Source organism: Pristis pectinata, chromosome 6 (assembly GCF_009764475.1).
Source record: "Pristis pectinata isolate sPriPec2 chromosome 6, sPriPec2.1.pri, whole genome shotgun sequence".
Taxonomy (NCBI): Eukaryota; Metazoa; Chordata; class Chondrichthyes; order Rhinopristiformes; family Pristidae; genus Pristis; species Pristis pectinata.
The window spans coordinates 97,817,259-97,835,648 of record NC_067410.1 but is presented as its reverse complement, the minus strand read 5'-3'; the positions used below and the strand labels follow the sequence as shown (position 1 = coordinate 97,835,648).

General features: G+C 42.4%; 1 protein-coding gene across 1 annotated transcript; it reads left to right on the top strand.

The window, feature by feature from the left end:
• The first annotated feature begins 3,778 nt into the window (after nucleotides 1-3,778).
• Nucleotides 3,779-16,690, top strand: LOC127571890 (thiamine transporter 2-like). Its single transcript, XM_052018637.1, has 5 exons — nucleotides 3,779-3,949; nucleotides 7,703-8,528; nucleotides 10,994-11,186; nucleotides 14,504-14,645; nucleotides 16,520-16,690. Exons 1-5 carry the CDS (start codon nucleotides 3,779-3,781, stop codon nucleotides 16,688-16,690), a joined length of 1,503 nt encoding a protein of 500 aa, XP_051874597.1.
• The last annotated feature ends 1,700 nt before the right edge of the window (nucleotides 16,691-18,390 follow it).

Sequence of the window (18,390 nt, the reverse complement as noted above, 5' to 3'; positions counted from 1 at the left end):
ATATCAGGTGATAAACAAAGCAATTTTATGGCTTAACTAGGACACTGCAATAATTCACCTGATGTAATTAGAAGGAATAGTCGTAGACAATAATTCTTCCCTGCATTCCACTTTCCTTTAAATTCTCCTCTGATGAATATTCCTAACTGGTGCCCAGCTTCCCAGAGGAAGCCAAAGCAGAAAATGATACCAGTTGCTGCATGTGATGAACAGATAAGAGGGGGCTCTGGATGAACAGCAAGCCTTCTCTCTCACCCTGCAGTGCAGTGCAGGAGGGCACAGTCTCCTCAATTATCACCTGGGAAAAAGTTGTAATGGGGATAATAACATGAACACACATGTTCACCCCACAATAATAAGGCATGTGTCTGCCCCTCCTAAAGCCAGTAGATTTAAATATCTATGGTTGTTCCTGTGTCATTTCATTATGTTTTTACTAGTTCTAACAGAAGGCTACTGACCTGAAACATTTCTCTCTCCACAGGTCTGCCTGACCTGCTGAAGATCTCCAGCATTCTTTGATTTTCTATTAGGTTTGCAGCGTCTGCAATAATCTCTTGTATCTATAAGTTTTCCATCATGCCCAAACAAAAACAAGATGCCTGACATAAATATGCACTACGACCCCCAACTCCGACTCTGGTTTGTGGCAGGGGTGGGAGGCTTGTTCAGTGGGCTCACTGGCTCGTCAAGGAATCCAGGGTATGGGAAGTGTGTGACAGCCACTGGCGAAACAGATAAAATGGTTTGTTTAAACATTTGAATCTGGTGTCGTGGCCTGTACGGTTGATCACTCTAGTTCATTTTGTATCTCCTGACATCATAGAAGGAGGCCATTTTGGCCCATTAAGTCCATACCGTCTCGCGGAGCAATCAATTCCTCCCACATTCCCGTCAACTCCACCCAGATTCTACCTCTCACTTACAATCTATGGGCTATTTACAGTAGCCAAGTAACCTACTTAGGGGAAATGTATGCAGTCACAGAAACAAATGTGGAAACTCCACACAGGCAGCACCGGGATTGGGTCCAGAACACTGGAGCCATGAGGCAGCAGCTCTACTGTGCCTGCCCTCATTGTACAGGTGCTCTGGATTTTAAAACTCAAGTACTCTTCTGCTGCCATGGCAACGAACAAGTATCCCATGGATTCAGCAACATTATAGGCCAAATTGTGGAGAGTATGTTGATGATGTCCTTCTGACATTGGGAAATAATTGAAATATGTCTGCCACTATAAGGAGGTGTATTGAAGAATAGTCACAGAGTTATACAGAACAGAAACAGGCCCTTTGAGCCAACTCATCCACGCTGACCAAGTTGTCATCCTGAGCTATTCCCATTTGCCTGCAATTTGCCCAATATCCCTCTAAACCTTTCATACCCATGTACCTGTCTAAATTAGACGTTGTAATTGTACTCGGCTCTACCACTTTGGCAGCTCGTTCCATATACCCACCACCCTCTGTGTGAAAAGGTTGCCCCTCAAGTCCCTCTTAAATCCTTCCCCTCTCGCCTTAAGCCTGTGCCCTCTAGTTTTAGACCTGGGAAAAAGCCTGTGACCATACATCTTACCTATGCCCCTCATGGTCTTATAAACCTCTATGAGGTCACCCCTTAGCCACCAGGGAACAAAGCTCTGCTCCCATGGAATTTGGTGCGAGGGGAACATTGGGAGAGAACAGCAGACTCCAAGTTATTACGCTGTCAAGCTACATAAAGGGGAATGGAAAAGGGGGAGGGGAATAAAAGCCACATTTATAGATCCTATCTTTTTCCTGGAAACTTCCCATATAATTTGCTGCTAGGTTTCCTGTACAACTTCGGTAAGACAATAAAAGCCCAGATTTTGCTGGTTATTGCCAGTAAGCCCAGGATTTCATGGCACGTACAGTAAACCATGTAGTTTTCTTGGGAAGTCCAGCGGCAGAGCTCATCTTGGAATTGGCTCTTGAACTTCATGTTAGATCTGCTGCAGAAACCGAGACCCCATTGATTTCAATGAGGATTGTGGAGCTGTGGGGAAGAAGGTGAAAGGTGAGTGGCAGTGAGTTGCAGAAAGGGGGAGGGGTTGAGAGACAATGACTGTTACAGGGTGGAGACCAAAGTTGTCCAAGAAACATAATTGCTTTCAGGGCTGGCAGTTAGGGACAGAGATAAATAAAACAACGTATTAGAACTGTGAGATGCAGCTGGTGGAGACCTAAAATAATAGAGAATGTTGGAAATACCCAGCAGATCAGGCAGCATCTATGGAGAGAGAAAACCTGAGTAATGTTATAGATGGATGACCTCACAACAGAACTGGACAAGTGAAAGTAAGATCCTTTTGTTTTATTGATTTGTGTTTCATTTTATATTTTGCTTGCTTACAAGTGTTTTCAACTGTAATTAGCTGATTATAATTACTTTTCTCATTTAAAATATTTCTTATTTCTGTACTTCATTTTTATATTTTTTAAATGTTCCTTAATGTCTCCGACATATAGGAATACGTAAAGTTTGTAGGGCATTGACAGTTGGCAAAGCTGGAGGTGGGCTTTGTCAGCTTTCAAAGTGCTATGGAAGTTTTGGGGTGACAAGTGTTCTGATGCTGCTCAGCAGTCAGGGATGTTTCAGGCATTAGGCTCCCTATATCTTTACCAGGTAGGTCAAGGTGATTGTGGGCTTGTGGGCCAGTGTCAGCAAGATCTGGTCCAATAATACTACTTAGGTTGGTCAGTAGTATTACTGATTACTTAAATTTAGACAGCTTGTAGGAAATAGTGAAGATATGTCTCGAACATCCTGCTTGAGACAGGGAACAGTGCCGCCACTCAAGAAAATTTAATGATTCATCCTCTATGGCACATTGGAGTCACTATAACATAACCAGGAGACAGAAGCTGGAATCTGGAGCAACAAACAAAGTGCTGGAGGAGTCAACATTTTGTGTTGAGACCCTTCATGACTGGATGGCCCAGTCCAGATGAAGGGTCTCCACCCGAAACAACAATCCATGGCATCCCCATTTAGAATCATCAGCCTCTGAATTTCCCATACATTTAATTGCAGAAGTGATGAACCATTCTCCATCCATAAAGACCATGACAATTCCAAGTGTGGTGAAACTGGCCAGTCCCTTAGTATACAGAAATAAACAACAGCCAATGAATCCAGCTAACTCTAACAGAACTACATGCATCAGTGGAACTCCACCAGGTTACCTCTGCTAAATAGATTGATGGTTATCAATGAACATGAAAAGAAATGCTTACTCAGGTTTTAGTATAGGACTAATTCTGCTGGTTCAGGGCTGACTTTAATTTCCGGATTTCCTTATGGCATAGAGGGAGACCATTTGTCTCACTGAGTCAGTGCCAGCTCACAGAGCAATCCCAAATCTGTGATTAAGAAAATGATTTTAAATAGAAACTGGAATCATAATATCAGTTTGAGAAAACAGTGCAATTCTAAATAATGTGTAAGTCCATTTTTTAAATTGCACAAAGGACAAACTCTATCTGATTTATGTAAGTATTTAATAGAGAATAATCATTTGATCTGAAGCTATCTGAACTTACCCGAACCTATGCAGATAGCTCTAAATATTCATTAACTTATCTCTGTCCCAATTGTGCTGATGTTTGAAATGTGGAAAACAGAAGTATTGAGCATGCTTCTAATGTGTTTAAAGTCCATGCTTATGTGATAAGCCCTTGGTCAGAATGTAGATCAGCAGCTGCAAACCTCTTCAGTCTTAACACACAGAGGAGGGATTAGCTGCTGGTTCGAACAATGTCAACATGCTGTAAATCTATGCATTGTTGCAAACCAGTGAAAAGCAATGGATGGCTATATCCCACACTGCTTCTGTGTGCCTATGGATTTTTCTCAATGATGAGACCATCAGAGCCTTTCTTAACACCCTACCTTGTTGGACCTGATAAAAATTTAACCATTGAGCAGGTATGTGACTGTAAATATATATTTAAATAGAAAGAAAAGATATGACTAATGCCGTCAGATTTTGTTCTGAGCAGTGAACAAGCAGCGGCAGCTATTCAATACATTTCAGCTGCCCTTTCACCTCCTCGCTTCCCACCATCCAGGCACCCAAACATTCCTTCCTGGTGAAGCACTTGTACACCTTCTAGTTTGGAATGCTGCATCTGATTTCCAGCATTTTCCGGAGTAACACACAAAATGCCAGAGTAGTGGTTAGGGGCAGGCACGGTAGTGTAGTGGTTAGCACGACGCTATTACAGTGCCAGTGACCCGGGTTCAATTTCGGCCGCTGCCTGTGAGGAGTTTGTACGTCCTCCCTGTGTTTGCGTGGGTTTCCTCTGGGTGCTCTGGTTTCCTCCCACATTCCAAAGGTGTATGGGTTAGGAAGTTGTGGGCATGTTATATTGGCCCCGGGAGCGTGGCGACACTTGCGGGCTGCCCCCAGAACACTCTACGCAAAAAGAGGTATTTCACTGTGTGTTTCGATGTACATGTGACTAATAAAGAAATCTTATGTTATCGGTGGGTCAGGCAGCATCTACAGAGGGAAATGGATGGTTGACATTTGGGGTCAAGACTTCTTCAGGACTGGAAGGAGGAGAGATGGCCAGTATAAAAGGGTGGGGGGAGGGGGTGGAGCGAGAGCTGGCGGGTGATAGGTGGATCCAGGAGAGGGGGGGAAGATAGGGAGGTGGGGGAGGGGGGAGTGGGAATGATGTAAAAAGCTGGGAGGTGATAGGTGCAAGTGACAAAGGGCTGAAGAAGATGGAATCTGATAGGAGACGATGGTGGACCATGGAATAAAGGGAAGGAGGTGAGGAGGGGAACCGGAGGGAGGAATGTGTTGGGTGAGGGGCAGAGCGAGAGGGCATGGGAAAGGAAAAAGAAGGGGTGATGGGGCCAGTGGGATAAAGGGAGATAGAGGGGAGTGGTTACCAGAAGTTGGAGAAATCGATGTTCATGCCGTCAGGTTGGAGACTACCAAGGCAGAATATGAGGTGTTGTCGCTCTAATCTGCGTTTGCCCTCAACTTAGCAGTTGAGGAGGCTGCAGGCAGACATGTCGGTGTGGGAATGGGAAGTGGGACAGACACGGCGGTTTCTCCAGCTTCTGGTAACCTATCTTCACCTATCACCCGCCAGCTCTCGCTCCACCCCTCCCCCCACCCTTTTATACTGGCTATCTCCCCTCTTTTCCAGTCCTGAAGAAGGGTCTTGACCTGAAACGTCGACTGTTCATTTCCGTCCGTAGATGCTGCCTGACCTGCTGGGTTCCTCCAAGTCCTTTGTGCGTTGCTCCAGATTTCCAGCATCTGCCGTCTCTCTTGCATCCAGCATTTTCTGTTTTTACTTGACATTTCCAGCATTTCCAGTGCTTTGAGTAGATGGGCCAGATTTTACTAGGGACCAATGGAACTAAAATGCACCTGCCCGAGACTTTTTTTCCTCTGGGAGATTCTGTCAGCAATCCAAAATGGGAACAATCCTCTCCGTGTCCTATTGGGACTTGTAAGAACCATTAATCATTAACAGGTAGTGCACAGACTGACCCAGGATGTGTTGCTTTGAATATTTACTTCAATAGTAAAACATAGTGTCATAGAGCATGGAAACAGTCCATTCAGCCCATCAGATCCATGCTGACCAATGGGCACTCATCCATACTTATCCATTCTTCAAGCAGTTGGCCGTAGTCTTCTATGTCTGGGTGATTCAAGTGCTCATCTAGATACATCTTAAATGCTGTCAGCAACTATGCTTCCACCACTCTCTCAGGAAGTGCATTCCAGGTACTCACTACTCTCTCAGTAAAAAAGGGCCCCCTCAGATCCCACCTAAATCTCATACCCCTTACCCTAAATCTATGTCCTCTAGTTTTATCAATTTAGAAAAAAGACTGGATTCAGAGAGAGATTTAAAAAGGCAAAAAGAAAATTAAAGTTTATTAAAATATTTCAACCTTTTTAAAATAGCTAAAAATAATTTAATCCTGAAGGAGTGAGACTCTACACTTGTGAGCATTCATTCAGACTTACTTTGCCACTGTAATAAGTCTGACACTGGAATGGATGACGTCCACATTTTTCTACATTTAACACCAGATTTGCACTTACTGGAAACATGGTTAAATTTCCACACGTACAACAACAGTGAACTCTATTAACTGTTTTATCAAAATCTGGCCCACCTAATCATAATATAAAAAGAGAATACTGCAGATGCTGAAATCTGACATGAAAACAGAAGACACTGGAAATACTCAGCAGGTCAGGCAGAATCTGTGGAGTGAGAAACAGAGGTAACATTTCAATTAGATGATCTTGCAACATTTCGGTTAGATGACCTTTCATCACAACTAGGAAAAATTAGAAATGTAGCATGGTTTAAGTTGTAGAGAAAGGGAGAGGGATGGAGTGAACAACAGGTAAGGTCTGTGATAGAGACCAGCAGACATTAAATAAGATAAGATATCTTTATTAGTCACATGTACATCAAAACACACAGTGAAATGCATCTTTTGCGTAGTTTTCCAGGGGCAGCCCGCAAGTGTTGCCACGCTTCCGGCACATGTGATGGTGTGGTTGAAAGGGGGTGGTAAAGGTATGTCTGGAGGATGTGTAAGTAGAAGGAGATGAACCAAATCTGAATGATCAGGAGAGGAGGAAATGTGAGATACAAGACTGGAATGGTGTACCATCTAAAATTTGGTCTTGTGTCCTGAGTGCCCTAATGTGTCCAGTGAAAAGAGGAGATGCTATCCCTTGAGTTTATGTTGAGTTTCATTGGAACAGGGTAGGAGGCCAAAGGCAGGGGTCTTAGTGGGAGTGAGATGGAGGGTTAAAGTGATAGGCAGCTGGAAGCTCAGAGTTAAGCTTGTGGACTGAATAAAGGTGCCTGAAAAGTGGTCACCCAATCTGCACTTGGCTTCCACTGTGTAGGGAAAACCAAATTGGAAGTCGTATTCTATATTGGAAGAAATGCAAGGTTCTGGAAGCAAGGAGGTAAAAAGGGCAGGCATGATTGCATGGGAAGATGCCATGAGAGGGTAGGGGCTATTGATGGTGATGGAAGAAAAGATCAGAGCATCAGAGAGGGAAAGATCCTTTTAGAATGCTAAAAGGGGAGGAGAGATGAAGATGTGATATTGGAGGGGTTGGAAATTATTTAAGTGGATTTATTGATGATGGGGGTGTGTGGGAGGTGAGAACGAAGATAACTGTATCCTTGTCCTGGTTGGGAGGAGAGGGGGTAAGAGCCAAGGTGCAGGAAATGGAACAGCTGTGGTTAAGAGTCACGTCAACTCTGCTGGAGAGGAAACCATAGTTGAAGTGAAAGGAAAACATTTCAGGAGCATTAGTGTGGAAGGTGGGAATCTTCAGAACAGAGGCAACTTTACACTCCACCCCATAAAACAACTCCTCCACCTCGGCCTGGATTCTTTTGGCAATGTTTGTGATGTCTCTCAGTGCCTCGATTCGTTCATCGAAGCTTCTCATCATGTTTTTTTTAAGTAAACCAGAAAAAATTCAGAAGAATATTTTACTTGACCCATGAATGTTCCAGTTCCTTCCTTCTGTTCCTTAAGTTGTGGATTCCAAATGCTGACTGTTATGTATTTTATACATTTTCTGATTCTAAACCAAGTCTAAGAATTTTCATGCAGCCTTGTCTTGTCTTATTGCAACATTAAATTTGTTTTCTCATTCACTTCCAGGTTACTAATGAAATACTTCCTGTATGGACCTACTCTTACTTGGTAATGTTGATCCCTGTCTTCTTGGTCACAGATTATCTCAGATATAAACCTATCATAATCTTACAAGGAATGAGCTTCATTACTACCTGGCTGATGCTGCTATTTGTGCAAGGAGTCCTGGCTATGCAATTCTTAGAAGTCATCTTTGGCACTGTGTCTGCCACCGAAATAGCTTATTACTCTTATATTTACAGTATTGTTGATTCAGAGCACTACCAAAAGGTGACCAGTTACTGCCGGAGTGTCACGTTGGTTGCATACACCCTGGGCTCCATTCTGGGACAAGTTTTAGTCTCTGTTGGGGATGTATCTTACTTCACTCTGAATGTGATTTCACTGGTTTCAGTGTCAGTGGCTTTCCTTACTTCCATCCTCCTGCCAATGCCCAAGAGAAGTATGTTCTTCCACAGGAAAGAAACTGAAGACACTCAGGTCACACCATACACTGAAAGTGTCAAGCCAGCCTCCGGAAAGATTCCTCCGCAGAGTGATCTGGATATAGAGGCCATCTCACAGGGTCCTGCCAATGTGCATGAAGATGTACACAGTCTGGCGAAAACAACTGAGTGCAAGGGTGTGCTAAAGGACCTCCTCCAAATGTATTTTGATTTCAAGGAAAGCTATTCCTCTCCAAAAATTATCTACTGGTCTGCCTGGTGGGCATTGGCCACTTGTGGGTTTCTGCAAGTTGTAAATTATGTCCAGTTGCTGTGGGATCACGTTGAACCATCCCAAAAAAATACAGCCTACAATGGTGGTGTGGAAGCAATTTCAACCTTTATGAGTAAGCTGAATTATAATTTTTATCTATTTTATCATAAGAATTAGTATCTTTTGACATCATCTGGTCTAGTTAAGTAAAGAGAGCAAGAGCAGAATGTCTGTTGTGGAAGTGACAGAAAACAGAATCAGATAAATGAAAAACATGATGATGCTGGAGGAACTCAGCAGGCCAGGCAGCAACCGTGGAGAGAAGCAAGTGGTCAACGTTTCAGGTCAGGACCCTTCCTCAGGACTGAAGATAAGAAAAGGGGAAGCCCAATATATAGGAGGGAAAAGCAGAGCAGTGATAGGTGGACAAAAGAGGGGAGGCAGGCTGGGCACAAGGCGATGATAAGTAGATGTAGTTTAGAGATAGTGATAGGGTCCTGACCTGAAACATTGACTGTCTGCTTTTCTCCACGGATGCTGCCTGGCCTGCTGAGTTCCTCCAGCATCATCGTGTTTTTCATCTAGATTCCAGCATCTGCAGTCCTTTGTTTCTCTAGAACCAGATAAATTCCTGTAAAATTCCACAATGAGTTAGTCACCAGTTATGTCATGCAGCAACACCAGACAAGGGCATCATTGGAGAGTGCTGGTACATACCACAAGAACACCAGACAAACTGAGGGTGTTAGACAATCTGGAGACACAAGAAATTCTGCAGATGCTGTAATCTGGAGCAATGCACAATAAGTGCTGGAGGAACTCAGCAGATCAGGCAGCATCTATGGAGTGAAATAAACAGTCGACATTTTGGGCAGAGACCCTTCATCAGATCTGCACTCGGTTTCTCCAGCACTTTTTATGTGTTAGACAATCTGATGGCTTTGGCCAAGAGAGTCTTCCATTGTTAGCAGGAGAATGCAGGTAAAATGGCAAGTCCCAGCCACAAAGACATCCAGTAAAGTCAACAAAATCTCTAGGAAGGTGTTAAATGTAAGATGAAAACTTAAGGAAATCAGTTAGGATTGATCATTGGACACTACATGGTTCTACATACTTCAGTGAAAGCTGAACATTTGTCCAGGGAGAACTGCAGCTGCGTTTGAATGGGTGATCCAGTGCTGAATTAGTTGATGCATTTCCCTGTTCCATTCCTCCTCATGCTCCCTGAACTATTCTTTTCCTTAGGTTTGTTTCTTAGGTGATTGATGTGGGAACTGCAGACTCCCCCCCATATGGATAGAAGGCGCCTGACAGTGTAGTTTGTGATGTGGTGAGCTCCATCTGTCACATACACTGGGCTCCTGTGTTATCCTGATTTTGAGGTCCTCGATACCGGCCCAAATGCTACTTCTCCATTTTGAGTGGTCATGGGCTAGAGATTCCCAGGAGGTGGTTGGGTTGTTGTATTTTTTACAAAGAGAATTTGAGCACATCCTCGACTTATTTCCTCTGGCTGTCTGACAATCTTCCCATGAAAGATCAAGAAACAGAGTGTCTGTTTTTTGGAATTTGTTGTTGGCCTACCCAATGGACTTGGCTGAGTATAAGTAGGGCCTCAATACAGGGGATATTGGCCAGGATAGAGCACTGACTTTGGTCCTCCGGTCCTTCCAGTGAATTTGGTGGATAGATGAACCAATGTAGAGGCCATGCTAATGATATCTTTCCAATGCCTTGAGGTGACTGCTGTAGGTAGTTCAGATCTCAGAGGCATACTGGAGGGCAGGGATCACTGCTCTCTGGTAGCCTGTGAGTTTAGTATCGGGTAGGTCAAAGATCTTGATCTTCAGACACCTTTTTGTCAATCAACCAAAAGCTGTGCTGGTGCACTAAAGGTGATGATGAATTTTGCTATCGGTGTCGGCCTTTGCCAAGAGGTGGCTCCTGAGATATGAAAAGTGGTCCATGTTTTCTAGGATTTTGCCATGAACATGTATTGTCAGAGGATAGTGTTATACAGTAGGGGCAGGTTGGTTGAGGACCTCTGTCTTGTGGATGTTGAGTGCAAGGCCCACCCTCTCACATAAAGGCTATTTAGTATACAGCTAGTTAACCCCCTCTTGAGAAGTTAGTACAATTCAGCTTGTATGTTAACAATGTACATGGCTGGAATGGGAATAAGTTATCGTTAAAGCATTCCAAGCAAGTCAGCAGATTATGGGTAATAATTAAACCCAATGTAATAGAAAATTAAAAGCAATGAAATCAGTGATATGAATTTTCCTCTATTCTTATTTTCTAGTGCTTCACTAAACTACTGATACACGAAGCTAGTTGTAGCCATCTCTGTGAACGTTACCTGTTTTTTATAGCTCACTTTGGTAACTGCTTGTTATTTACCACTGATCCATATAGATTTCTCAGATTTTCTTTTTCGATATTGACAACAATTTTCATGAACACATCATAAACATTATTTATGTTAAGCTGTTCCTCGTGGATTATGTGAAACTTTGTTCACTTTAACTGTGTGTTTGATTTTCAATCACTGGCTTTCTGTCCTATAAAAGACTGAGCTCCCTATCTGTTTGAATCCAGGTGCTGTTATGTCCTTTGCTGTGGGCTTTATAAAGCTGGATTGGGCAGTCTGGGGAGAACTGGCACTTGGCATCTTTTCAGTGGTAGATGCTGGTGCTTTATATGCCATGGATCGTGCAAACAATATCTGGGTTTGTTATGCCGGTTATGTCGCATTCAAAGCTTCCTACTTCTTGTTAATTACCATAGCTACGTGAGTATGATATTCTTCCTCAATGTATTTCTAAATGACAGTGAAATTCTATTTAAAATGTCATAAAATTAACTACAATACTGACCAAAATAATAATTCATTGAATTATCTTTAACCAAGTCACGATGTCTTGAAGCAACCAGGTCACATCTTTAGAATTAAACTTTTAGACCTTTGAGATATACTGAATTCTATCCCAAAGCAATGCCTTCAACTCTTAACACTGAACTTTCATTTTCTTGCATTGATTTTATTATTCAACTCTTTCTTTCTGTTAGTACAATAAAAAACATCTACCGGGGTGAAAATTTGAGAGTTTTGGATCATGTCAGAGCTACGTTGAACAATCCCTGTTAGTATCTGGGAACTGGCACCTGAATGTCTGCTAACTAGAACCCCAGGACACCAGAGCTGACATTTGGAATTCCTTCTTTTCCAGTTGGAGTCAAAAGTGAGACTGCAGTAAAGTGAAAGTGTTAGGAGAAGTGTGGACATGTGTGTGTGCAGGCGTAGGTGTGTTGGTAAAGGGGTTGAGTATCATGGGTGTGTGTATAACAATGATATAGGGAATGATTATACTGATCCATGGCAAAACCTTATGATACTGTTGGCATGAAACACAGTGCATTTCAACCCTCAGACCTCACTGAGGTGTAATAACCCTGCTTGCAACAAGGGTGTAACTTCTCTTAAATGTGAGGTCAAAAGATTGTTGTCCATACCACTCAGCAGGGCCAGTCAGGTTAGAACATAGAATATAGAACAGCGCAGCACAGGAACAGGCCCCTTGGCCCACAATGTTGTGCCGAACTAATTAGACTAGTAATTAAACACCTAACTAAACTAATCCCTTCTGCCCACACAATGCCCATATCCCTCCATTTGGTGGAGGTTGAATGACCAATTCTGGGCGATATATTTTGTACAGCTATGTAAAATACGTACATGCCCCACATATCTCCATTGAACTATCTACACACTTTACTTGTTGCTGACTTATTGGGAAAGACAAGGCAGGAAACAATGCCAGTGTATGGAAAAGAGAGGACGACGAAATTCCAAGCTTCAGCTACCTGACCAAAGCAGAGTAGCAAACACTGGAGATAAGGTGGCATTAATTAAACTCTGAACCCTAGGCCAGGAGAGGTTGATTTAGAAGTTTGGTCCATATTTAACTTCGTCTCTTCATTCATTCACCTCAACGTGGAAGTGGCAACTGCAGCAACTTCACTTGGATTCTCCTGCCCCTGACCTGTCTGCATGCTTTGCCTCTTTGTCACCCTCCCCAGAGACATCTCAGCAACCAGCAGCCAGTGCAGAAGCACAGACCCTGGAGGAAACAATCCCTCTGAGGAAGCACTCCATTCTTCCTCAGCGCCAGCAGAGTGTGTGTGCAAGTGAATTGCAGGGAATGCATATGGTGAGACCCTGCAAATGATGAGACTTTGGATTGCATCTGGCATCCAGTATCCTGGATGCAATCCCGACTTCCAGTGCTGTGTGAGTGGAGTTTGCACATTCTCCCTGTGACAGCTTGGCTTTCCTCTGGGTGCTCTAGTTTCCTCCCGCATCCCAAAAATTTGTGGGTTGATAGATTAACTGGCCATGATAAATTGCCCCTAATGTGTGGATGATTGATAGAATTTGGGGTGGAATTAATGGGAATGTGAGGTTAAAATGGGTTAGTTTAAGGTTAATGTGAGAATGGGGGCTTGATGGGCTGAAGGGTCTGTTTCTATGCTGCATCTCTCTATGACTCCCTGACACTCTTCTGCTTTCTGTTTCCTTCCTTTCCCAAATAGGACCATTACATTTGCAGTTTTCCAAACCGCTGGAAACCTTTAACAATCTGGGGGAATTTTGGAAGATCAAAGTCAATTCATCTACTACCTCCACAGCTACTCCTCTTGACACTCCAGCTCGCAAGCCTTCAGGCCCAGGTGATGTGTCAGTACTTAGTGCCATTAGTTTGCCTAGTACCCTGTCTCTAATGAGAGTGATTGCTTTACGTTCCTCCCTTTTCTACCATTGTTGGTTGGCTTTTAGAATCTCCACCATGAAACCCGATACAAAACATTTGTTTAAAACCTCTGCCATTTCCTTATTTACAATGATCAATTCCATAATCTCATCTTCTAAAGAACTAACATCCGTCTGTGCCAACCTTTCCCTTTGTCTGTATTTGTAGAAGCTCTTACTGTCTGTTTTTCGTATTTCTTGCCAGCTTTCACTTATAATCCATTTTCTCCTGCTCTAATACCCTTCCTGTCATTCATTGCTGGTATCAAAATGTTTTCCCAATCTTCAGGCCTACCACTAATTTTTGCAACATTATATGCCTTGGCTTTCCATATGATACCATCCTAAACTTCCTTAGTTAGCCACAGATAGATAATCTTTTCCATAGAGGCTTAATTTGTCAATCAGGCCCTATCCGTGATGTCACTGATTGCTGTAAAGGCACGAGTCAGTTCTGCTAATTGCTGACAGTGGGGAGAGGAGATGCATTACTCAGCTCTAACAAACAGGGTGCTACTCACCTGCTGTGAACTGTGAACGAAACCCCTGATGCAGAGTAGAAAGATTCATCGGTGTAAAGGTTCAGGTGATATTGGCAAGCAAATGCTCGGTGCATTTATAAACTACCCCATCTGCTGGAACAATTCCAACATTTGCCTGTTTGTCTTAGCTGAGTTAATGCCTAATGTAAGAGATTAAGGAAAGTTGATCTTCAATAGCATTAACCAGATGATTCATGACAAAGTACATTTGGCTTAGCGAGCGGGATAATTAGACAATTGTGTGCAGATGTAATTTAGTCCCTATGTTAATGCCATGTACACTGTTCTTGTTGTTATAATTGCCTGTATCCACATTTATAATGGAAATTTGCTGATTTTCATCTTATTGGTATCCCCTTTAGAGATACTCCATTGTGCTGGCTTATATTTTCCCTCCACTCCTCCAGAATTGTGTCCACCTCTGCTGCCACCTAGGACCAGCCTCAGGTTCAAAGTGTCAGTTGTCTCCATGTAGAAGCCAGCCAGTTCCCACTCTGGCCGCTTTGGTGTGAGCTGGTTGCCAACTGCATGGAACTCAAAGCTCGGGTCTTAAAAAGCCTTGATCCTCATGGAAGTTACAATGGACATAAAACATAGAACAGTACAGTACAGGAACAGGCCCTTCGGTCCACAAAGGGCCTGTTCATGTGGCAACTCCACATGTTCTGCTCTAAAGGCCAAAGATTTCTTTTATTCTTTATTGAACAAATATTGAACACAGCTTTCAAAGACTAACTAGTTATTTTCTTCATCAAGATTCCAAATAGCTGCTAACCTGAGCATGGAGCGCTACGCACTATTGTTTGGAATAAATACCTTTACAGCCCTACTTCTTCAGACCATTCTGACCATCATTGTTGTTGATTCAAGAGGCCTTGGTTTGGATATTACCACCCAGGTGAGTTAAATGCTGGAGTCAATGAGTGAGCTGCAGTGGTTTTGTTTGGGCAATATGGAAGTTTATGTTTGAGTTATGGATAGATCATTTACCAGTAGATTGCTAAGTGTCTTTTAACCATGTGTAGACAACGTACTACAACTTACCAAGTTATTGATTAAATGCATTTTGTTCAATGTTCATAAACACAATAGTGATTTATTTTTCAACCTAAGAATGTCTGGCATCATACGTTCTGAATACATTAACCAGCCTTTTCCACCTCAAAGCTCCAGCCCCCAATATCTTATTCATTGAAGCAAATAGAAGAATCACCAAGGTTCCAGATCATGGAAGAAGACCATCACAGCCATTGACATTCTGTCACCTTCCTTCAAGGCTACATTTTCAGCCATTACCTTTCCGTCCAGTTCTATCACCTTCTGTAGTTCATTCACAACTAATCCTCTGATTCTTTTATCATCAGTTCAATGATTGCTTGCAGCTCCCTTTGCTCCCTCACTCTGTTCAGATCAATGACCTTCTCCATGCTTTGTTCAGTTCTTTAACTGACAATACCAACATATGGGCAGCAGTTGTTTTCAGATTTCCTGGTTTCCACACAGTCTTCAAATTTGCAGTACAAAATTTGTTTCACTGCACATTTACTCACCCTGAGATTGTGCCCAAACTCAAGCCAATGTCCACACCAGTGTTGGGGACTTTCACTGATGTTGAGGACTTTCACTAATACCACATGCAGAACTCATCTGCTGATGACAGCAGGTAAAGAAAGGGGTGTGAAGCAAATGAAAGTGCAGCAGGAGCAATAATAGGCTGAGGCTGCATTTTCCGCCATTCTTCTCTTTCTTGTTATGTAAAAGAGAGTTATTAATATCGGGAAAACATTCCAGCTGCCCGGTTATTCTGAACACATGGAAGATATCTGATTAGTTTGGCCAAGTATGGAGTCGGTTCCATTAAAAAAAATCAAACTAAAACAAAACAATCCTAACACTAATTCTATCCAACTCCAGAGGCTGAAGACTTGTCACATGCTGTGCACACAATATACTACAGTACAAAACTATGAACGTTCAATAGAGCTTAATATTGCAAGTTTGGCACATAAAATACTGATAAATTTTTATAGGCTGTCCTGTAATCTGTTCTCACCCAATAAACTCATTTACATCAATATCAGATGCATTCTGTGCTGCTGCTAAGTCTGTGGGCGCAGATATTTTTTTACCAGGGCATTATTTGCATAAATCCAGGAAATGCTTGTCTTTCGCACAGAGTTGAGGACAGCTGTGTAATTATCTAGCAGTGGGTTTTAGGGGAAACTATTGTCACATTTCACCATTAAATCAAAGCAAGTTAGTTACAGGAAAATTTCCTTGGGAATAGCTGGAATTATTGAGCTCTTGCACTGGAATTACATGGTAAGAATTCCAGAAAGTTTCAGGCTAAAGTCCAGAAGAAGATATTAGTTACGATTTACCAATAGCCTTTTTGGATCTGGTTCAGAAGGTCACAGGTTCAAGTCCTTCTTACAACCAAGTGCACTCTGCCCTGTTCTGAATCACCACTTCTCATGATTACATCTCCTCTAGTCTTCTTTTATCACCAATATTCTTCCTGTATTACCTCATCTCTTCAGTGAAGGAGGTATCCTCTTCAAAGAGCTTCAACCTTTCATTTGGATTCTCAGTAAAAGAATGCCAGAAGTATCATTTCCTACCTATGAAGAACTGCGAAGCATAAAACCCGGTAACTGAGTGACTGTGTAAGTGTCATACACTAGCACAGTCACCATCATATTCTTTGCACTGATGCAACTTGTTGAGGCCCTGTGGAGCCAGCTGCAACCATTGTTTGCTTTTATCTTGCAGTTCCTGGTTTATGGGACTTACTTTGCTGCAATAGCAGGACTTTTCCTCATCAGAGGAATTTACACCTTAAATCAAAGTCGGAGGAAAAGAAATAGACAAGATGGGTCAGAGGTCATCAATGAAAACATCCAACCACCTGGAAATGAGATATACCTTACAGAACGATTTTGAAAGCTGAAAAAAAGATCTGAATTTTTGTTGTTAGAATTTCTCATTCAGCACTCTTGGTGAGGTAGGTAGAACACTTGTCCAAGGATAGCGGCAAAGACCACCTTCAATTAGTTACTCACTGGATGGATAAGGGACCATTCATTGCATTCCATCCAATGTAGCAAATCATTTAATAAGATTGTTTTAAATCATTGCTTTCCTATGATTCATGATTCTTTTGGAATTGAAATTGGTTTATTATTGTCACATGTACTGAGGTACAGTGAAAAACTTGCCTTGCATACAGATCAATTCATTGCACATTGCGGTAGTACAAGGTAAAAGAATAGCAGAAAGCAGAATAAAGTGTAACAGCTACAGAGAAAGTGCAGTGCAGGTAGACAATAAAGTACAAGGTCATAACAAGGTAGATTGTGAAGTCAAGAGTATCTTATTGTACTGGGGAACTGTTCAATAGTCTTATGACAGTGGAATAGAAGCTGTCCTTGAGCCTAGTGGTGTGTACTTTCAGGCTTTTGTATCTTCTGCCTGATGGGAGGGGGGAGAAGAGAGAATGTCAGGGGTGGGTGGGGTCTTTGATTATGTTGGCTGCTTCACCGAGGCAGCGAGAAGTGTAGACAGAGTCCATGGAGGGGAGGCTGGTTTCCGTGATGTGCTGGGCTGTGTCCACAACTCTCTTTATTGCGTCTCATTAGTCTACAAAAATGAAAAATGTCACACGGCAACAGCAAATGCTGAGACACTGCTTGTAATTCACTGCACGCTGAATTCTTGTAATAAACAATTATCAGGTGTGCAAGAGAACATACAAAGAGCAAGGAAAGTTTAGGTGTTGCTCCATTTTGTTCTTCACATCTGCAGCCCTTTGGGATTTATTTTAAATATGTGATTGCCATAAAATTGTTCCGTAAAATTGATTTTATTTACTTTCCAAAGGCCCAGAGGCAACACTTCTGACTATCAATTATTTTTATCAGGGGTACTTCCACCGATTAAAAGTCTTAAAAATGGCAGGGGTATCACTGCTTTTTGCAGTTGTTCCTAGTGTTTGGCTCTGTGAACTTAGCTATTTATATGTATTCTGTTATCAGCTTAGTACTATCTACTTAGTACTATCTACTTAGTACAATACGGCACTTAGTACAGTACGGCAGGCATGGTAGTGTAGCGGTTAGCATAACACTATTACAGCACCAGCAACCCGGATTCAATTCTGGCCACTGTCTGTAAGGAGTTTGTATGTTCTCCCCGTGTCTGCGTGGGTTTCCTCCGAATGCTCCGGTTTCCTCTCACATTCCAAAGACGTATGGGTTAGGAAGCTGTGGGCATGCTATGTTGGCGCCAGAAGTGTGGTGACACTTACGGGCTGCTCCCAGAACACTCTACGCAGAAGATGTATTTCAACTGTGTGTTTTGATGTACAGGTGACTAATAAACATATTGTATGAGGACAATACTTAGTGCTAATTCAGACAGGTGACCACAATAAATGCATCCATTAAAACAGTGCAGCCATCTTCACTTCAACCTCTGCTTGAGAAGTACTGTGGTTTCTGTATTTGTTCATTGTCACATTCATTGGGGCAGACCTCAAGAGCCTTGTGTGTACTCTGAAAATGTAAGGCACTGTACATCTACTTAATTAAGATTGTATTTTGTTAAAATTGGTAACTGATAACATAAATACAGTGTTAGGATGT